This window comes from Spodoptera frugiperda, chromosome 24 (assembly GCF_023101765.2).
Source record: "Spodoptera frugiperda isolate SF20-4 chromosome 24, AGI-APGP_CSIRO_Sfru_2.0, whole genome shotgun sequence".
Classification (NCBI taxonomy): Eukaryota; Metazoa; Arthropoda; class Insecta; order Lepidoptera; family Noctuidae; genus Spodoptera; species Spodoptera frugiperda.
Window position 1 is genome coordinate 1,603,135 of NC_064235.1, and position 23,527 is coordinate 1,626,661.

A 23,527-nucleotide genomic window follows, 5' to 3' on the forward strand; every position below is an offset into this window, starting at 1 on the left:
CACACAAATTTCATGAATTTTGACCCTCCTGATCTTTGTGAGACCTCCCCCTCCCTAGTGTGACGTCACATTTTATAAATTTTACGTCTAGATTTTTTGGTTTTTTATTATAGTTCCAAGTTCGTGTTTTAACAGTTAGATTATAACAATTGCAATTTAAAACTAGTTGAGTAAGCTTTAATTAATGTAGAAATAAGTTTATTCTGTGGCGACACATGACAAGTGACAGATGACAGAAGTCGCACATAGACGATCGACGAGCAAATCAACGGATGACGTCATAAATCCTACATCGCATGAAGTTTACAAGCGAATAAACACGGATAGAAAATCCCAACGAACAACAGTTGGGCAGAAAGCCCGCCAGGCATGATCACCTCGCCTGGTCGGAGGATACTGCTTTACTTAGGGAACTTTACTCTCTGTTCCCTAAAATTCAAAATTCACTCTATTTTACTTAACACTCTTTTAAAAACCCTCTGCTAATAAAATAAATACCACTTTAAAATTAATTACAAAAAAAAAAACATAAAAAATACGTTCAACAAAATTATTTACATACAAACTACCGCCATCTCTTGGCGTTACCTATCAAACTTCTCTTCACCGTTCAGTGGTATCACGGTGTCATTGTAGATGGCGTTGCTTCGCTCTTGTAGCATCTTTTGCGCTTCGGGCGTAGCCTCTAATGCTTTTTGAGCTGAAAAATGAGAATAATCACTACATAGTATAAAACAAAGTCGCTTACTCTGTCCCTATGTCCCTTTGTACGCTTAAATCTTTAAAACTACGCAACGGATTTTGATGCGGTTTTTTTAATAGATAGAGTGATTCAAGAGGAAGGTTTATATCGTACGGTTAATACATGCAAATAATCGACCATTTTCGTAACCCATGCGTTTAGCTGGGGCGGGTACGCTACGTAAAATTTTTCGCTCTTTCGAATACGCTTACTCTCATGGCTCTACGATGACATTTTTGGCGTTTATACTCTAGCAAAAAAAACATTTACCTAGTATTCTTTCGACGACCGACGAGTTTAAACGGCTCTCCTGAACATTTCATTTTATGTCTCTTATACCGTATTTCCTGTATAATACATGCTCACCCTCTATTACATTGGACTTATAACATAAATGGTGAAAAGTGGGTGTACATTATATAGCGGCATTACGTGCCGTAATGTGCACCTCTGTCTACCCTTTCGGAAATAAAGGTTGAGCCTATTGCCATATACTGGGCACAATTCCAGACTCCGTACTACTACTACTGAGAAATTTTCGAAAAACCGAAAAAAAACCCAGCAATATTTCGCCCGACCCGGGAATCGAACCCGAAACCCCCTGCTCGGCAGTCGCACTTGTAACTACTCGTCCAACGAGACAGTCTCATAGATATTTATGTATGTATGTATATAGTATGTGTATAATATGTTCCTACCTGCTCTCTTGTCGCTTCTCGATACAACAGCGAATAGGACAGCGTGTATCGCTGATCCAATGATGGCAGTGACTGCTAGCACCCTGAAGGAGCCCCGCCCCCCCAACCAGCTGTACAGTTGCCCCCCTACCAGGGAACCTATCGCGAAACCTGGGAAAATAATAATATAAAACTCAATATCGGAAAATCGGAAATAAAAAGAAAATTCAAATCAAATAAATTAATTAATTATTCAAGTAATAAATTCTGTGTGAAAAGCTCCATGTTCCTTGACCACAGAAGAGCTGTAATGTTGTAGGTTGTCTAGGAATGTTACTTATAATGGCATATTTGTAAAGAGTGTTCAAAATTAGCTCAAAGAGAATAATGCACTTTTTGGCTTAACTACTGGGTCTATTTCGCTCATTTTTCGTATATTGTCAGCCAAGATGATAACAAATATGTGGTTTAAATTAAGTCATAAGAGGTTTCTGCATACGGTACATATATTAATGCCTTCAAACCCTGGTGAATAATTACACATAGCTTTGCTTACCGACTCCATCGTCCATGCCAGCTACTATACCCTGGACAGTGGCTGAATACCCCTCAGGAGCTACATGGGCTGCATACCCCACTATTGTAGAGTAGCATAGCGCGTATGTGGGGCCTTGGAGTATACCCTGCAATTAATGTAATTGTAAGTGTGGGAGAGCCATGCTTCGGCACTGCTGGGCCGGCTCGACCGGAGTGATACCACGGCCGAGCAGTACACCGACGTGCAACAACGCTTGCGTTGTGTGAGTGAGGTTACTGGAGTCCCAAATACTACCTTTCCCAATCTTCCCAATCCCCGATTCCCCAACAACCCTTAAATTCTTAACCCCTAAAAGGCCGGTAACGCACTTGTAACGCTTCTGGTGTTTCAAGTGTCCATGGGCGGCGGCGATTGCTTACCATCAAGTGATCCGTCTGCTCGTTTACCGGCTTATACCATAAAAAAATGCATAACATACACATCAACAGCCTATAAGTGGCCACTGCTGACCAAAGGCCTCACACGGAGAAGGTTTGAGCATTAATCACCACGCTTGCTCAATGCGGGTTGGCGATTTCAAACTGATAATTAGAAATTATAAGGGGGATCTTTTACATTTTCTTTATAATGTACTTTTGTAAGTACATTATAAAGAAGAAAAGAATAGACTTGTGTCTATGCCCATTTGCAGCTCTATGCGAATTATGACAAGGTCAAATGTCTATCTTGACCGGGCTAATAATATATCTATAATACATACCAATGCAGGTCGCTTCCAACCGGCCTATCTGGAAGTAATTGGGGAGGCCTATGTTCAGCAGTGGACGTCTTATGGCTGATAATAATAATATGATGATGATGATGATATTTATTTTTGCAAATAGGTTACAATGTAACTCTTTTACACGTCAATCTCTTAAATAGCTAGATGAGGCCGGCATTTCCTATCGGACTACTCTGAGAAGAAATGCCGAAACAAACTCAGAGGTCATAGTCTCTTTTAAAGTCCAGACAAAATCAATTAAAGATGTCGGAGAAGTAGATATATATTTTTTTTTATTTAAAAAACGTTGCCCTACACTAGTATTTTCTCCTGTGTCGTGGGTGCGTTTACAAACATACAATATCACATACACATGACACCCAGACCCGAAACAACAATTTGTGGATCACACAAAGAGTTGTTCCGTGCGGGAATCGAACCCACTACCCGTTGCGCGGCAGCCAGTTGCCCAGCCACCGCACCAACCGTGCAGTCAATAATATGACACTTACCTCAACAAACACGAGGTGCCAAGGGTTCTGTATGAGCGATATGCAGAACATTCGGATCCCGTAGCACAGGAGAGAGACCGTCAACGTCGTGCCGTAGCCGAACCGCTTGATTATCCTACCTGCAATTGTTAAACTAATATTATAAGTATAAACATGTGTATTTTTAATAAAATTTATTAATTTATCAGAATCTGCTGCTGTCCGTTCTATCAAAGTCAAAGTTAAAATTATTTATTTCGAATAGACCGAGAAGGCTCTTTTGTACGTCAAAGCAATTATTACAATATATAAAAAAAAACAAAATGTCCGTCTGTCAGTCAGTCTTCTAGTTGCTCTATTTGCTCGTTCCAAAGTGTAGATTCCTATGGAGAAGAACGAGCAAGAAACTCCATAGGTTATTCTTTTTCAAACAGGTTCACAATACAATAGGCTACTTTCCTACTAGTCAAATTCAATACTTTTTTCGAAACGTCAAAAACGATATTAAGATATGAAATAGTGCGTTATGACGTCATAAGTTTTTAACGTCAAATAGCAGACTTATTTCTAGAAATTTAGCTAGAAAAAATCGAAAATTAAATAGTTCATCAAATTTATGAATGAGAGTGTGATTATTTTTTAATATTTTATTGTATTGAAAAGTTGTAATAATTTATTTTTGACCGAGGATACTACCCAATTCTTGATCAAATGTGTCAGGCACACAACACCCGCAGGAAGAATAGAGATGGCTAACAAACACACTCTACTATACCACCGCTAAAATAACTTACCAGAGAAGAAGAAAAACAATAGTTCTCCGATTAAACTCTCCGCGGCGACGACGACGCCCTCTATCAACTTAATCTTAGCTGTGTGACCCGTTTGTTCCGCTAGCTCTTCTAAAAACCTGCAATAAATAGGGATGATGTAGCAAATTGAAAACAACGCCATCTAGTGTCGTCAAAAGCATTCACAAATAGAATAAAAAATAATTGATTAAATTTATTTATGCATAAATTAAATAATTAAAAAAATACCAATTTACTTATATATATTTTTTGTAAATTGTTTGACAAACGTGTATTTATTTTTGCATCAAACGTGAATAAATTCCATTCTCAGTCATTAAAAGGGAGTGTAGTATTTATATTTAACTTCTAAATCGTAGGGGGTCAATATAAAACCCCACCACATATCACCAAGGGGGAGGGAGTGGGTATGAGCATGTGATTAATGGACAACCCCTTAAGGTAAGCGTCCACAGGCCCGCATCGTACGCATCGCACGCAACGGATTTTAGTTTGTCTTGTATAGAAACTCATACAACTGCGTCCACTGATCCGCATCGTACGGACCGCATCATCAGCAATGCCTACATGCGATGCGTACTGATGACGTCATACGGAACGCGTTCGATGCGGGCCTGTGGACGCTTACGTATAGGAGGGGCTTGACATTTTTTTTAAGGGAGGAAAATCATCCAATGTTTTTTTTTTCTTGGGCGAGGCGAGAGGGAGTGTCAGACTCTTACTGACTAAAAACCACCCCGTTCCTACTGCTGCTTTTCGAGCCGGAGCCCCGGTAAACCCACTAGGTAGTCCGCAGCTCCGGATCAGGCATCAGCCCTACTGGGCCCACTTTCCTAGGACGCTCTCTAGACTTAATTCGCCTTTATACTACACTAGCTACTTCCGCGCGGTTTCACCCGCTCTGCTCGGCACCTATTGGTCATAGCGTGATGTTTTATAGCCTATAGCCTTCCTCGATAAATGGACTATCCAACACAAAAAGAATTATTCAAATCGGACCAGTAGTTCTGGAGATTAGCGCTTTCAAACAAACAAACTCTTCAGCTTTATAATATAAGTATATAGTATAGATATGTTATATGATTTACAAATCTTACCAAAACATATAATAAATGATAAAACTATCGAAAGTGCCCGCTACAACCGCGAATATGATGAAAACAATCACTTTAGGTATCTTCAGCACATCGCGCAACGCCTTGCCCGAGTCGTCCGGACTAGATAGCGACGGCAGCTGAAATATCAACGTCAAATATCAATGTCAAAGTCAAAGATCAATATCAAAGTCATTAAAAATCAATTTTAAAGTCAAAGAGCAATGCTTCAAAGGCATTAACGAAGTGGGCCGTGTTCGACCGGAGCCATGCTTCACCACGGCCTCACAGAAAACAGACGTGAAACAACGCTTGCTTTGTGTGAGTGACGTTACCGAAGGCCTAATAACCCCTTCCAAATCTCCCCAATCCCAGATTCCCCAACAACCCTTAAATTCCTAATGCCTCCAAAAAGCTGGCAATGCACTTGTAACGCCTCTGGTGTTTCGGGTGATCCATAGGCGACGGCGATTGCTTACCATCAGGTGATACCGTCCGTCTCATAAAAAAATATAATATTAGTAAGAATTGAGCTAAGTACCGGCTTATACCATAAAAAGGAAAATATTATATTAGTAAGATGTAAAAATTGACTCACAGTAAGAGCTCTACAGCTGTATAGATCTATGACGGTAGCTACTAACGCCACCACGAATGCTGGCGTGAAATCCTTATACTCCTTGCCACCAGAGACGGTGTCAATCAACCATCCCCCCAGTAGGGCTGTCAAACCGTACCCGGCCGTACCCCAAGCTCTTTGGGCCCCGTATTTCGAACCTCGATCCGGCCCTGGAAAAATAGTGTTTAGATTTAGTAATTATTGTTGCACTGTTTTCAAAGCCAAAGTCAAATTTAAAGCATTTATTTCAATTAATCCTAAATTAGGTGCTTTTGAAATGATTTTCTAATTTTTTATTATTTTTTCTATTTTTTTTTTAAGGCAAGCGTCCACAGGCTTGCATCGTACGTACGCATCGCATCAAACGGATATTTTTTTCAGACTGCGTCTACTGTATCGGTAGCGACGCGAGTCGGTAACAATCAGATTGCGCGTACCCACTTCCACTCGGATTTTTGTCATCATTATTCCATATGACGTCATCAGTACGCATCGCTTGTAGGCAGGTCGATGAGCGGTCCGTACGATACGGATCAGTGGACGCAGTTGTATAAATTTCAATACAAGTCCAACTAAAATTCGTTGCGTGCGATGCGTACGAATCCGTACGATGCGGGCCTGTGGACGCTTACCTTTAGGGGGCGCAAATCAGCAGCATTCTGTGGGTTTTAATATGTATTAACTTCAAAATGACGAATAGTCAACAAACGCAAGTGCAACTATTGAGTTGGTGAGAGTCTCAGGTTCAAAGATAGGGCAAAGTGTTATTAGGGATTCAGGGTACTTTTCCGTGCGAGTTTTGTTGTTCTTTGCGGGACTCGAACCCACTACACGTTCCACCGATCGTGCAGTTCAATTTAATTAAGTATGAAACTTACCAAGAACATCAAAGCACACAGCATCACCGATACAGTTGGCCACATTAAACGCGACCGTACCAACGCACATCAGAACGACGAACGCCCAAAACGCAGCGGTCATATAGAAATTATCACTTTTCTGCTCATCCACACTATCCGTACCAGTTCCATTAAAATCTTCAACACTGCGCTTCGTCTTATTCACAATATCAAATTCATTTTCATAGCAAAGTAAATTACAATCCTCTTTCGGTAAACACATTACATCTCCATTGTGAAAATCATCAAAATCCATAGACAAAGTAGAGCAGGACGCGTTTGACACTACACCGTCTACATACACTGTGGTTACAAATGGCGCATCTGTCAGATAAACGTCAAAATTTCCCGCCAAAGTGCAGTTCCAGTGACATTTGTATTTTTCTAATGAAGTGTCGTTCGTATTCTGTTTTAAATAGATTGTGTCGTTTAATCGATAGACTGATTCTAGTAGTTTTGTGTCTGTTTTTGGTTCGGGCATCGGTAGGAACCAAAGGCAACAGTATGATCCTGTCATTATTGTAATAAGCAGCATGAATACTAGTTTTCTGCGTGCCTGGAAGTAGAAAAACACTATTGTAACTTTCGTGAGACATACTAAATTAATTATTATGTTATCGGCTTACTCACGTAATTGTTTGACGAGGAACTCGACTAGTTTCAAGCCATGCTAGAGGCTTATATTCATGAGCAGCATTCTGCGATACACGACGCGACGATTGTCGCGCTGCTATTACGTGAGTAAGCCGATAACATAATAATTAGAAAAATAATTCACACATCTCATCATCAACAGCCTATAAGTGACCACTGCTGACCAAAAGCCTCTTCTCACACGGAGAAGGTTTGAGCATTAATTACCACGCTTACTCAATGCGGGTTGGCGATTTCAAACTTAGAAATTATAAGCCCAGGTTTCCTCACGATGTTTTCCTTCACCGTTTGTCGGTGGTGTCTAAATAATCTTAGAAAGTACATGCATAAATACGGTATTTTGCCGTTGGTAGGTTTCGAACCCCCACAATAAGAAACGGGCGTCTTAAACCACCGTGTCACCACGGCATGAAATAGTAGATACAACCATGAAAACACCGGAACACTGAAGCCTGGCGCGTCCTAGGGACATGAATGACTGATTTCGATCCCGCAACAAAATAAAGCAGCAGATATTATTAGAGGGGAAGACAAGAAAACGATAGTTTCTCCTGCCCTCTGTGAAATTAAAAGCAGGAGACAGAATGACTGAAGCCTTAAGGCATAAAAAGAGGCTGCACAACTGGCAGGAGCCCAGTCGTCAAGCACCACGGAAATTTTAACACCCAGAAAAATTTTATAAATCAGAATCAATTATTATGTTGTAGGGCAAGTGACCCGGTTGTGGCCATCGACCCCTTTGTGGCCACTTGGGCCTTCAAATATTTATAACTAAGGCATGGACAAATAAATTACTCTGTGATGTACAGTATTTAAAATATTGAATATTGGAGACACTGATACCGTTGGCAGCTTTGATGTGTCAAACTTCACTTCGATGCAATAAGTCATTCTTTTTAGTTGAGGGTGAAATTGTTAAGATCTTAACAAAAAGGCTAAGGCGAGCGGGTGAGGATTTGGTTTTTATTTTTTTAATCTTTGCTTATTGTTTGGATGTTTATATTAATACTACAAGAAGAATATATTGTCTTAGTGGAACTAAACTTATTTTGTCGCAATATGTTTCTGAAGTGGGATTATTAGAAGGTGGCCACTAATGGAGACAAAATTATGAATTTCTCCATCTTTGGCCACACGGCTGGCCAAAACTTTTGTACATAAACGCCCCACTTCTAGTCATTTATCGTAATTTATTTATTATTTTTCCTTGGCTTTACATATCAACAAATACATATTTTTCATTTTCAGAGATGCAATAAATTGCCTTCACACAAAGGGAGGTCAGTTTACTTTGCAGCTTTTACCAACGTCATATAAATGTTGATCTCTTTATATGTAAGTTAAATTCAAGTGAAGTAATAATATTTCATATTTTCCAGACTAAATGAAAACCATTGTTTCTAAAATGTAAAATTTAATAAATAAATTTTGATTACTTTTATTGTATTTATTGATGGCCAGAACTGGCACACGACCGTGGCCAGAAATGGCACGAATCTGGCCAAAAATGGCACAAACTCCCTTTTTTTTCTTTTTTATACAGTTATTTTTCTATTAGACGTTCTTTAAAAAAAAGAGTGTTCTTAGGCAAGATTAATACATGTTCAATGACTTTTTACAAGAAATATGTTCGTGATATCAAAAACTATAAGTTAAGAAAGCCTCAAAGTCGACAAAATTCTTAAAGTGGCCACAACCGGGTCACTTACGATATTAGTTTGACGAGGAACTCGACCAGTTTCAAGCCATGCTAGAGGCTCATATTCAAGAGCAACATTCCTTTCTTCTCTCCTCCATTCAAACAGTTGCGTGAGTAAGCCGACAACATAATAATTCATTTAATGTGTCTCACGAAAGTTACAATAAAATCAGAATCGCTTAAAAAACTATTATACAGACTTACCGGCCAGAAATCGACAATATATCCGAACAAAGGTTTAGCAGCTGCCCACAAGAGTGGGAGGACGGCGGTCACCATGCCCATGACTGACGGAGACACCCCCAGCTGTCGCCCGAACACATTGATCTGCGGGAGTATCGGGCCCAGGGCTGTGGACAAGAGAGTTATAATTAGGACTAAAGTTATGGAGTTATGATGATATCAGCATGGCATGGAGCTTTATTGGTCAAAGTCAAAGTCAAAATTATTTATTTACTAGCTGGTGCCCGCGAACTCCGTTTCGCCAAGAGATGTTAATGCGCCAACAGAAGATAAAAAACTATTATAATCCGTCATTCAAAATCCGTCCAGTAGTTTTTGCGTGAAAAGCGAACAACAAACAGACAGACAGACAGACAGACAAAAATTTTTTAAATCATGTTTTTCGCTTCTATTGGTTGAATAAAGATCCCCCATCTTATTTTTTCTTAAATATCTGTAATGTACAGACATGGAGTTGTTATAATTTTATTATATAGGTATCTATACATATATTTATATGTATAGATACCGAGAAAGTACTTTGAACGTCCAAGCAAATATTACAATATTAAAAAAAAACTACTGTCTGTCGGTCAGTCCTCTAGTTGCTCTATTTGCTCGTTCCAAAGTGTAGATTCCTATGGAGAAGAACGAGCAAGAAACTCCATAGGTTACTCTTTTTCAATCAGATTCACAATACAATTCTATAATAATGTTAATATTGGGACTTGGAAAACACATTATGGATAATTTGAATTCTTAGAATTAGTAAGTGCGTAGGGCGCGTGGCGTGTTTCCAAGCGCCATCCGACCACCACACATGCAGTAGGGCTGATGTCTGATCCGGAGCTGCGGACTACCTAGCGGGTTTACCGGGGCTCCGGCTCGAAAAGCAGGAGTAGGAACGGGGTGGTTTTTAGTCAGTAAGAGTCTGACACTCCCTCCCGCATTGCCTAAAACGAGAGAAGACGAAGAAGGAGAAATCATTAGATGATTTTCCCCCCCCTTAAAAAAGGTCATAAATTGTGTTTGTTTTTTAATTAAATCCGCTTCTGATTTATAACAATATAAATTTCAGTTTGCCTAACGAGGCAATCACTGAAAAAAGTGCTAGTAATGAATATAATGAACATAAACGCAGTAGATATCATTAGCCAGGTCTATTTATAGCAGCGCATTGATTGTACGAATGCACATTGCACGTTGGACAATGCCAATCCATTGCGTTTCCACAGGGCCGCACTGGGAATTTCCGGGGCCCTAGATTAACATGTTTAGGTGGGCCCATCGATATGATTAATAATATTTACTTCTAAATTCTTCTTAATTATACATATTCACTTTTTTTGGATTTTTCACACTAGGATTTTCTCCTGTGTTGTGGATGCGTTTACAAACATATCGAGGGGTAACGGGCTATTTGGTTTAAGCGACATTTTGGGTGATATTGAGTTATATACATATTTGGAATCAGCGAATTTTTCTCCGTCGAATGATGCCGGTTTCATTAAAATCGGAGCACTTTTTTGGCGTTTCAAACAATACTATTTTCGTGTCGTTTCCAAAGTGGCAGTGTATTAAACGACGTGGATTTTGCATTTTTTATTAAATCATGTACTTGAACTATACCATCATATAAATAACTGTGACATAAACCAGTCACCCTATCTCTCATAAATAAGTGAATAAGAGTTAAAGCGTTTTTCCTGTTACTAAATTTTATTAAGAAGTAACTTGAATCATTTTGTCTTCCCTAATCACACTGTGTGATGTCGCTTAAACCATTTGTCCGTCACCTAAATACGATACGGGTCGTCGCTTAAACTCTTTTAGCTGCATCTATTTTCCACGCCGGGTGCTACTTGAATCAAATACTCGTTTTTGTTCAGATATTTTGTTTAGTCGTTAAACCATTTTAGTCCTACTTTTTTTTCAATGCATGTCATTTAATACAGACTATAAAATTTATGATGTATATTGAAACATTTTGCCTGTATTCATAATTTTAATATGGTACATTTCAATCATGTCATATGATACCATGTTTATTTCCTCGCCCGGGTGTTAAAAATCGTAATCATTCAACTGAACTATCGTGCGCGGGCGCCTCAGTCACAGTCCAGAGTGTGCCGAAGACAGATGTGACGCGCGCACACCAAAATCAATCGTAGATATATTTCAAGTTTACCGATAACCAAAGCCAAATACATGGACTTAAAGAAATTGTGCGACACTGAGGTTATCATCATCATCATCATCATCATCAGCCTATAGCAGTCCACTGCTGGACATAGGCCTCCCCAATTGTTCGTCACTTTGCTCTATCACTAGCGACTCGCATCCAGCTCCTGCCAGCCATCCTGCGCAGATCGTCACTCCACCTCGCCTGGGGGCGTCCTACACTACGTTTACCGAGACGCAGTCTCCACTCCAGGACTCGCTTACCCCAACGGTTGTCGGTCCTGCGGCTAATATGGCCGGCCCACTGCCACTTCAGCTTGCTGATCCGGTGGGCTATGTCGATCACCTTGGTTCTCTGCCGAATCACTTCGTTTCGAATGCGATTCCGGAGAGAGACACCGAGCATAGCCCTTTCCATAGCCCGCTGAGCGACTTTGAGTTTGTGGACCAGTCTAGCCGTAAGTGCCCACGCTTGGGCACCGTATGTCATTACGGGTAGGACGCACTGGTTAAAGACTTTCGTCTTTAGGCACTGTGGGATTGACGATGAGAAGACTCGACGGAGTTTTCCGAAAGCTGCCCAACCCAACTGAATTCTCCTATTCACCTCATCCTCAAAGTTGTTTCTACCTAACTGCAACGTTTGCCTGAGGTAGACATATTTCTGAACAACTTCGAGGACGGCTCCGTGAATCGCAATCGGTTCCGGTAGAACATGTTCATTGAACATGACCTTGGTTTCGTCCAAGTTCATCCGTAGGCCGATGCGTGCAGAGGAGTCAGCCAGGTCGTTCAGCATCCCTTGTAGGTCCTGCGGCGTTTCTGCCATTATGACGATATCATCTGCGAATCGCAAGTGAGAGATGTGTTCGCCATTGATATTGATGCCACGTCCTTTCCAGTGCAGCGTCTTGAACATATCCTCCATTGCATTAGTGAACAGTTTCGGGGATATGACGTCCCCTTGTCTCACTCCTCGATGCAATGGTATGAGACGTGTTTGCTGATTCTGTACTTGGACGGACATAGTGGCGGATGTATCGCCAATCAACCTGGCATCGCTGCAAGGACTCCAGGACAGACCAGATTTCTATCGAGTCAAAGGCCTTCTCATAGTCCACAAATGCTAGGCACAGGGGCTGATTATACTCTTCGGTTTTCTGTATAATCTGCCGCACTGTGTGGATGTGGTCTATGGTGCCGTATCCGCTCCGAAATCCAGCCTGCTCCGGTGGTTGAAATTCGTCGAGTCTTCGCGCAAGACCGTTCGTGATCACTCTTGAGAACAGCTTATAGACGTGGCTTAAAAGCGAAATGGGTCGATAGTTCTTCAGAAGGCTGGGGTTATACCCAAGATGTTTCATAAAGAATATTTAAATCTCCAACAAAGTAATACCAAAGAAGTTTTACTAGATACTGATATAGAGGACATAGTCGAAGAAAATGATAACTAAATACCTACGTTACTTTTAATTACTTATGACTATTATCGGCATCAGCTGTGTTTTATAATTAAGTTTTCTTTGTTGATTTTATATTTTTATTTTACAATTGTTGATTAAGATTAACAAAATTATACTTTTAGAAAGTTTTATGAAAACTGATCTCAAGTACCTACTGAATGAATAGCTAATAAATAATTATAGTTGATGTTCCTACATTGAGGCTGATTTTACTTAATTATCATACAAAATACTAATGTACCTAATTTTGCTGATTAAGACTGAAAAGTAAATTAGTATAATTGATGTTCCTAGTGAGACTGTTGTAATAATAATTACTCTAAATAAATACTTTGATTGATTATTTATGTTGTGTGTTTATTTATTCATTTATTCAATGTAAGCACCTGAAATTTTCGGTGATTGCAAAATATCCTGGTTGTTTTATCAGCCATTGATAGTCTTAGATGTATAAACCATAAACATTAAACGTTACAATTTCAATGTTATATGTCACATAAGTAATTTAGCCTGACAGTCATTTGAATCTAAATTGGTAGTTAAGATAAATAGCTTGCTTCTACTAATTTTGGGTTTCGTTACTTCATACCTTTTGGCTTACTCCGTAAATAGAATGCGTTGTCGCTTAAATTTTTTCCCCTGTAGCCAGTTGTAGTTATGAAGTCACTTAAAACGTTTTTCCTGTCTCTAAAAAAGGGCACATTGTATTAAGCGACATTTATCTTTGTAAATAAAGGTCCGCTTTATTTGGTATTAGCATCAACAACTAGATATTTTTAATTAAATTTCAATGCAGTTTACCCCGTTTAAATAACTGCAGAAGTTTTTTTGTTATGAATTTTATTTCGAAATTTCAAACTTTAAAAGGCTCTCCTGTAAAGTTGCAAAAATGTCGCTTAAACCAAATAGCCCGTTACCCCTCGATATAAGTTTACATACACATGACACCCAGACCCGAAACAACAATTTGTAGATCACACAAAAAGGGAATCTAACTCGCTACACGTTGCGCGGCAGCCAGTTGCCCAGCCACCGCACCAACCGTACAGTCATACGTTTACAAACGTACAATTTTTTTAATCGTTGATAAGTCTGCGTTTGGCCACCAACCAATTTCATGCACATGACATCCAGACCCGAAACAACAATTTGTGGATCACACAAAGAGTTCAACACATCAAGTGTACGTGCTCGAACCCGCTACCCGTTGCACGGCAACCGATTGCCCAGCCACCGCACCAACCGTGCAATTAAAGTCAATTAACATAGGTCCATCTGAGTAATTATGGTTGATTAATTGTTATTTGTTAAAGTCAACTTTGACTAGAGCTCTTTGAGTCAAATATTTTAACGCGTCACATTAGTTAATTTTGTCGTTGTGTCGGTCATTAATTAATTTAGTTTGTTACCAGTAGTAGCAGCGAAAATCGTATATTTGTTTAGTTTCTTGGTCGCTAAGTAATTTACCTTTTTAATGACAGGGCTTTCAAAAGGCGCCTAACTTTTTGGGGATAATTTTTTTTATTAAGATAAAACCACATAACTATATTTTTTTAATGGGGGAAATCATCCAATGACTTCTCCCGCCTTGGGCGAGGTGAAAGAGAGTGTCAGACTCTTACTGACTAAAAACCACCCCTTTCCCACTTCTTTTTTTTTTGATGACGGGGGAAACCTTTCGAAAGGCGCTTAGCTTTTTGAGGATAAAAGACTAGGGAGTGTGGGGGATTTTTACCTCACTAAAACCACCCCGGTGGCCACCCTCAACACCTGTAAAGGGCACGGAGCCTTCTTAATAGACCTGCCCCGGAGCCCGCATGGTGCAACGCCTGTTACGGCACATCCCTAAGGAGAAGTCCGTCTCCTAAGTAATTTACCTACTATTAAAAATTGAGTCCCTTATAATGATATTTCTGCCAACTCTTCTTTGGGATAAGAAGTTATGTTAACATAAGACTTGTCATTTTGCTTTAAAGATCTTAACAATAGAAAATATTTAGTAAATTGCTAACTCATTACAAAAGATAGATAGCGATAGCGGTCAAACGTCGACCCATCAAATGTAAAAAAAATACAATTTATTATTATTAATTAATTACAAAGGCCCCCAAATTACCATAAACAGTTAGTAAAGACTTATGATAGATCCTCGAATTGCACCCCAAAACATTCTTTACTAAATTCGTCTCTGTATCTGAGTCATAACATAACATAATAATAATTATGGCCATAGAAATCAATTTATGTATTTCGCAGCGCATGTATCGATACTGTTATCTAAAGTATTTATTACGTTACATATCTATATATACTTTGATATATATGTATAAAGCTGAAGAGTTTATTTATTTGAACGCGCTAATCTCCGGAACTACTGGACCGAATTGAATAGTTATTTTGTGTTGGATAGTGCATTTACCGAGGAAGACTATTACTATGACTGCCTCGTTGGTCTAATGGTCGCAAGCGCGACTGCCGAACAAGGGGTCTCGGCTTTGATTCGCGGGCCGGGCCAAGTATTTGATTTCAAAAACTGGGCTTTTTTCGAATTTTCGAAAATTTCTCATTTGTAACACGGAGTCTGGAATTGTGTCCAAGATATGGCAATAGGCTCACTATGCCAATATCCCTATTACATGGAACTTAAACACAAATGGTGAAAAGTGGGTGTACGTTGTATAGCGGCATTACGTGCCGTAATGTGCACCTCTGCCTACCCCTTCGGGGATAAAAGGCGTGACGTTGTGTGTGTGTGTGTGTGTCTATTAATACTAAAGTATGTGTGTCTGTTCATTTGTCCTTCTTTTCAATTTATTTATTTACACAGTAATGCTAAATAATAATGGTAAAATTCAACTTTAACTTAGTGGTGATGGTCCGGAGGTTTAAGCTGACGCCCGCTTCTTATGCATGAGAGTACGGTTTCGAAACCTACCAACGGCAAGTACCAATGTGACGTTTTCCGAGTTACATGTACTTTCTAAGATTATTTACTTAGACACCACTAACAAACGATGAAGGAAAACATCGTGAGGAAACCTAAGCTTATAATTTTGAATTATAAGTTTCGCCAACCCACATTGAGCAAGAGTGATTAGTGCTCAAACCTTCTCCGTGTGAGAAGAGGCCTTTGGTAGGCAGTGCCACTTATATAGGCTGTTGATTAGGGCTGATGTCTGACCCGGAGCTGCGGACTACCTAGCGGGTTTACCGGGTCTCCGGCTTGAAAAGCAGGAGTAAGAACGGAGTAGTTTTTAGTCAGTAAGAGTCTGAACCTCCCTCTCGTCTCGCCCAAGACGAGAGAAGTCATTGAAAAAATCTTCTCCGTGCGAGGCCTTTGGTCAGCAGTGGCCACTTATAGGCTGTTGATGATGTTAATGAACTTTGTGAGTGTAAAAGTAGTTGCCTTTTTTTTTGCCATAGCTGAGAATTGAAGCCACTAGAACAATTGTCCGGTTCAACTAGTTTTTTCTTAACTTAGTACTTTGTGTGTTGTATCTATTTATAATAATTACAGTTAGCTAACCCGTTAGTGTTTAACTGAAACTTGTTTTACCGGTTAGTAGGTTTATGTAAGATCTCAATTATTATTTATTTTCTTAATGTTTTTACTGGCCAATAATGAGGACTGAAACTTGTTTTAAGTGTGGGAGATCTATGCCGGCACTGTACGCCGGCACGACAACGGATTTTACGGCTTCACAGTAAAAACGTGATACAACGCTTGCGTTGTCCAATGAGGTTATCTAAGGCCCAATCCCTTCCCAATCTTCCTAATCCCCGATTCCCCACAACTCTTAATTCCTAGGCCACCAAGTGCCCTTGTACGTATGTGGTGTTGCGGGTGCCCATTGGCGGCGGCGATTGCTTACAATCAGATGATCCGTTTGCTCGCGTTTACGGCTAACAGCATTAAAAATGACTGATGGATCCAATTCATTTAATATAAGTCGGTATCTAACTCATTGCGGATGACAATACCTGGTTCCCCAACACGGTTGCTAGAAAAGCCCGGCAACGCACTTGGAAGGCCTCTGGTGTTTCTATGTCCATGGGCGCTTTAATTTGGTATTTAAATTTTAAATTTAAATTTAATGTATAAGTCTACTTAACTCACTACGGATAACAAACCCTGCGCTACACGGTTTACAAATTACAGCCATATTTTTTTGCAAGCAACGACGAAATAGCATGTCATAAAACATGTGACTATTCACCGCTTGTACCTACAAGACTAAGCAACATCTTAATTTTACGATGTATTTAAAGTTTATGCCTGTATTACTTTTATCTACAGTTTATAGCTAATTATTTTACAAGGTGAAGCGTTTATAAGCGGAAATATCTTGTTATTTTCTCAAGTATTTTTAATTACTCTTATAAAGATACTGCAAGGAAAAATCCATGTGCAATTTCCAAAATTACTAAGGACAAGTACCAAAGTGACTTTTTCCGAGTTATATGTACTTTCTAAGGTTATTAAAGGTACGCGTCTACAGGCCCGCACGCTTGCGCAACGGTTTACGTTTGTCTTATATTAGAAACTCAAATACAACTGCGTCCACCAATGATCCGCATCGTACGTAAATTTTCCGCATCCTCGAGCAATGCCTTTCCATGCGATGCGTACTGGATGTTCGTCATACGGAATGTGTACGATACGGGCCTGTGGACGCTTACCTTTAGACGCCACTGACAAACGGTGAAGGAAATCATCGTGAGGAAATCTGGGCTTATAATTTCTAATTATAAGTTTGAAATCGCATTGAGTTGAAACCTAGTTGGGAAAGACCTAACGAAAGAGATATAAATAGATATAAGCATTAATTTATTGCTTAACAACAGACTTACAGCTATATTATCAGGGCAATTAAGATTATTTTGCCGTTATCAGACATAGCAGAGTCTGCTGCAAACACTATCAGGGACTGTAAAACCATTGTTTAGGTAATATGCAAATATCATCAAGTGTTTACACAACTGTCTAACTATTTCATTAATTCTTTAGTTGGAAAGATTTGTTAAGCACCTTGTTAGTTTCTGATAGATAGCATTTAATACGGTAGATGACACACACACACAACGTCACGCCTTTTATCCCCGAAGGGGTAGGCAGAAGTGCACATTACGGCAAGTAATGCCGTTATACAATGTACACCCACTTTTCACCATTTGTGTTATAAGTCCCATGTAATAGGGAGTGAGCCTATTGCCATATACCGGGCACATTTGCAGACTCCGAGCTACCAATGAGAAATTTTTCGAAAAACCGAAAAAAGCTTAGTAATCCTTTGCCCGACCCGGGAATCGAACCCGAGACCTTGTCCGGCAGTCGCACTTGCGACCACTCGACCAACGAGGCAGTCAACCAACGACAAATTGAAACCACATAACTATATGTTTCCTATTCCTATATATGTCAACGCTAGAAGGCTATCACTATGTTACGTAGTTATAGTCGTTTTATTAATATTTATTACATACATATAAAATTATATTACATACACTATGACAAGGTTTTATTAATATTTATTACATACATCTTGTTTTTAATACAGATGATATCTTGTTTTTAATATAATACACGTGTATTCCACATGCTGAGTACAGGGATGGACTTGCAGGTTTACGGGGCCCTGCAATGCTTTTGGGGGCCCGGATTTTTGCTTGAAAATCATCTTCATAAAAGGGATTAAAAAAAATTACATTTGATGGGTCGACGTTTGGCCGCTGTCTCGCCTGATGGTAAGTGATGATGCGGCCTACGATGGAGCACGTCTGCCCATAAGCAACCCATTCACTCGGGCTTTGAAAAGGTTATACATATAATAAACCAAAGAAACATCTTTAGTTTAAGATTTTGAAACAAGATATTTACGGAGGTTTTATGTACTACTTCTAGTTTGGGCTCGCCATGCTTCGGCCTGAATGGGCCGGCTCGACCGGAGTGATACCACCGCCTCACAGAAAACCGACGTGAAACAACGCTTGTGTTGTGTTTCGTTGTGTGAGTGTGATTACCGTTGGCTCAATCCACCCATCCCAATCCCTCATTCCACAACGACCCTTAAATTCTTAACTCCAAAATTCTGGTAACGCACTTGTCAAAAATCATCCTAATTCCTTCAGCCGTTTTGACGTGTCTGAATAAATAATTAAACTTTCCTATTTATACATATGTATTATTATAATCGCCAGTCAATGTTTGTGGACATAAGCCTTTCCAATACCAAGCCATTACACTCGATCTTCAGCTCTTCTCATCTGACGCCAAAACCGACGTGAAAAACCGGGTATTTTTGAGAGGGAAAATCATCTAATGACTTCTCCCGCCTAGGGCGAGGCGAGGACTCACGAGTACTATTCTAGACTAATTTTTGACGTCATACGGGTTCCGATTGTGGGTCACAAATAATTTACTCAAGAGTCACTCAACTGTGAGGGGTCTAAATCATCCAATTTGTGCTCTAAGGTCACATTATACCTACTAGCGGCTTGTGAATTGGTTAAAATACATGAGGATTAGCAGAAGAAACACAGCGGATTTTAAACAGCCTCTGTAAAAGGTTTAAAAGGTTCAGGTTTATTAGAGAGAGAATTCTTAACCCCCAAAAAGCTGGCAACGCACTTGCTATTGCGGTGGCGACTACTTACCATCAGGGCCCTATTCTAATTCAACGAACGAACGAAAAAACTTTGCAGATTGTATACCACAATTCTATTTATTGCGAACTTTAGAAGAGAAGATAAATAAATATTTGTTATGATATGAAATTAAAAATGAAACGTTATTTCAAGTAATCTCATTAGTAAATCAATAAAATCTACGGCCGAAGATTAAACGAAACTTCGGATCCGAGAACCGGTGGGGGCCTAGCCCAGGTAACTAATACGTTTGCTCGTTTACCATAAAAAAAGCGGTAACAGAGACTTAGCTCTACTGTTCTGCAAGATGGTATCTATACTTACTAATATTATAAAGCTGAAGAGTTTGTTTGTTTGAACGCGCTAATCTCCGGAACCGGACCAGTAGGGTCCGAATTGAATAATTCTTTTTGTGTTGGATAGTGCATTTATCGAGGAAGGCTTTAGGCTATGAAACATCACGCTATGACCAATAGGAGCCGAGCAGAGCGGGTGAAACCGCGCGGAATAGCAAATAACTGACGAAGCCGCGGGCATAAGTGTCACACTAGGCCACAGTATTATGTAATTGGTAATGACCCTGCCCCAATCCCTCTCTACGGTGACACTGTGACATAACATCCGATGCGATTGTAATGACATAATGTGTTGTACACGCTCGGGAGACGCCGTTCCCTCTGACTCATACATCCCTGTGACGTCTATCTTAATAATTGAGAATGAGATTCTACGCACACGCAACGTCACGCCTTTTATCCCCGAAGGGGTAGGCAGAGGTGCACATTACGGCACGTAATGCCGCTATACAATGTACACTCACTTTTCACCATTTGTAAGCAATCGCCGCCGGTTGTGGACAATTGAAACACCAGAGGCGTTACCAGCCTTTTGAGGGTTAGGAATTTAAGGGTTATTGGAGAATTGGGGATTGGGAAGAGGGGTAATTGGGCTACCGGTAACCTCACTCACACAACGAAACACAACGCAAGCATTGTTTCACGTCGGTTTTCTGTGAGGCCGTGGTATCATTCCGGTTGAGCCGGCCCAGCAGTGCCGAAGCATGGCTCTCCCACACTTATAAAATATTGTATAATTAATATGGAACAGTGGTAGATTTTGATCTGGAATAACACATAGGCTACTTTTTATCCCACGGAACGCGGACGAAGCCGCGGGCAGAAGCTAGTAAATTTTTAAAAATAAAGAAAAATAACTTATTAAAAAAACTTTTATGGGTAGTAACTAGGTAGTTACGATCAACTTTTCACTCTGTTCCTTTCACGTTAAGATTCAAAATAACTTTTGTTTTACTCTAAGGGTCAGTCCACGCATTATTTTTTCTGTTAAAAAAGATAATAAAAATATTCAGGTATACGTTTTTTTTTATAAAACATTCCTATCGTAACAGTTAAATCAAACAATTTTCAACCCTATTTCAATGATGCTAAGGCACAACAGAACTGAATTTTAGTGTTTGGTTTTAGTAATATTAATTTTGTATCAAAAATCATCCTTATTATAAAACAATTAAGACTCAAAATGTATTGCACAATATACACGAAGGGCTACTTATAATATCTAACAAGAAAATAAAGTTATTAAAATTTAAACCTTATTTCCAACAAAATAAAGTCGATTTCAAATTCGTATTTCAAAATTTTAAAGCGCGCGCAATATTATTCCAACATGGCGGTATTTTAGTCGAACTGTCCCTTATTTTTTTTAATACAAATGTTTTTATGGCAATGACCCTATCTACATTCTGCCTAAAGGCTTGTCCAGACGAGTGTAAAAAAGATTACGTGTAATTTAGCATAAAGTGTGGAGCACACGAACTCAAAGCGAATTGTAAAAAATATCTTGTTGCCTTAGGGTGCTTTTCCATAAGAGATGTGCTATGCTATGTTGCTGTGGATGCGTTTGGCTTCCACCAATCATATTCATTGGTACACATAGCTTAGCACCGGTGGAAACAGACTCAGCTAAGATATGTTTTTTTTTTTGATGGCTTCTCTACTATCAATACATCGCATACTCGAGCAGCTCATCTTTCTCGCACAGCTACATAGCTTAGTACCAGTGGAAATGGTCACATAGTTTCACAGCTTAGCTATTACATCTTCCTAGCATAGCTACATAGCGTATCTCTGGTGGAAAAGCACCTATATTCTTACTGTATAACTTATGTAGACTTTATTCAAATAAAAATATGTCATCTATCCAACTGCAAATAAATCTAATAAGTTTGAGTGAATAAAAAAAAAAATTTTAATAACTTATGTTACTAATAATTTTTTTAAAATACCTACATAATAAAATGATCAGTCACTCATGCAGTAAATAAAATAACATAACTGTTAAAAAGAAAAGTAATATTGTTATGTTAACTTAGCTACCTTTCACTAACGGACAGACTGACATACAATTCTTTATTTATTTTGTTCATGTTTCAAAAGTATCTGTTACCTAACAGTTTAATTGAAATAAATACTTCAAGTTTGTCTTTATCAAATAAATATAGTCATAAACTTGTATTGCATGTAAAAATACTAATAATTATGTGATAAACATTATCGTAATCGTAATATGGTAATGAAATAAGCATTTTAACTCTTATAGGTGATAATTATTGACAAAATTATTGTCAATCATTTCACTGTTTGGCTCGAACAAAGAATGTTGTTGTTCGAATAAAAGTGACGCCATAGCTACTTTACGCTAATAATCTATTTAACATAACATTCATTAATAATTCATGCATTTTTACTGTATAATTTAACATAAAAACTTTAGTTTTATGTAAAAAACAGCAACAAAATTATTTAACAATTTTTGAGAAATAGATTAAAATAAATATAATTAAAAAAAATAGTAAGTACTCACCCGCGAAAAAAAAGAAAAAATGCGCCTTTATGGGCAGAAGCCCTCGGTCTATTTTTAATTTCATTGTTTTAATTACAACAGCAACTTCACATACAGCCTTGTATCGATATTTGAATCGAGTTATTTTTTCATAAACAATAGGTCAACGAACGCGTTTGGCATAGTTGTTTCGAAGTAAATACTGGTTTTGATTGCAATATCAACTTTCTACAACTAAAACTGCACTGAAATGAAGACTAAACACCAATATCATTGTTCACACAAAGAATTACGAGACGACTGAAGATAATACTTATATTAAAACGTTATCGCATGTCGAGACGCGACTAACTCATTGATTATATTGTCTGAGTAAACACAACACAGGAAAATACAGCTTGTTGTTGATAAGTCATAATAAAACTGACGTTTGCTAATGTTTATAGTCAGCTGTTCGGTGTTGCTAGTGTTGGAAGAAAATTACCAATTATTTGAGATTTGGTATAAAAAATTGTTTAGTTATTTTTAAATTGTTTTCTAAAATAACGTTTCATTGGTATGTTTAAATGTTTATACTAATGTACAAAAAATATACATAAGTTTCAAAAGCTTTGTACAATGAGACAGTAAAAGTAATAAGCAAAGCTTTAACCCTTCAATGCCGTGTGGCCCGGTGTGTTTACTACTTTTATTATGTTACTAGATGGCGTTGTATATATAATTATGGTCTCGCACTTCAATACGTAAAATGAAAGAAAAAGTATTATAAAATAAGCATCCATTTAAATTATTACACAAATAGATTACCAAAACACGTAGGTAATTTAACCATAAAACGTCTATTTTTGTTCGGATTTGTACTAATTTGATGTTCAGAGATGATGAATGTAGGCGATAAGTATGAAATTATCGTCATTTACTACGACTGATATGAAATTCTTCCACACTACAAGTCCGTCATAAGCTCCCATACCACTGCAATTCCTGTAAGCCCGGATCTACAGTAGATATATCAATGAATAACATATCGTCGTCTTGGATCCCGCAACGAAATAAATCAGAAGATATTATTAGAGAAAAAGAAAACGTGATTGTAGCTTGATAAAATTATACTGTTTAAGACTGAAAACGTATGTAAACATATTTATATTCTGTCATTTACTAGG

General features: G+C 38.7%; 1 protein-coding gene and 1 long non-coding RNA gene across 3 annotated transcripts in view; both read right to left on the bottom strand.

Annotated features, from left to right (window-relative positions):
- LOC126912286 (uncharacterized) overlaps positions 1-23,527 on the bottom strand; it is a 36,897-nt gene that overhangs the window by 2,394 nt on the left and 10,976 nt on the right. The gene's annotated exons all lie outside the window — the stretch shown is intronic.
- Positions 163-22,786, bottom strand: LOC118278837 (major facilitator superfamily domain-containing protein 6). Its single transcript, XM_050703552.1, has 10 exons — positions 22,383-22,786; positions 9,193-9,338; positions 6,615-7,191; positions 5,716-5,906; positions 5,121-5,257; positions 4,006-4,121; positions 3,233-3,351; positions 1,976-2,102; positions 1,441-1,590; positions 163-700 (listed from the first exon to the last, which is right to left on the bottom strand). The coding sequence occupies exons 1-10, from the start codon at positions 22,444-22,446 to the stop codon at positions 585-587; spliced, it is 1,743 nt and encodes a 580-aa protein (XP_050559509.1). The 5' UTR covers positions 22,447-22,786; the 3' UTR covers positions 163-584.

What these genes read in the sequence shown, in the direction of transcription:
- LOC118278837 (XM_050703552.1), bottom strand. Translation starts at nt 22,446, where the DNA reads ATGAAATTAAAAATAGACCGAGGGCTTCTGCCCATAAAGGCGCATTTT. An exon ending in ATATTGTCGATTTCTGGCCG is followed by an intron (nt 7,192 to 9,192) that starts GTAAGTCTGTAT and finishes TTCTACTTCCAG; the next exon opens with GCACGCAGAAAACTAGTATT. An exon ending in TGGCATGGACGATGGAGTCG is followed by an intron (nt 1,591 to 1,975) that starts GTAAGCAAAGCT and finishes TTATTTTCCCAG; the next exon opens with GTTTCGCGATAGGTTCCCTG.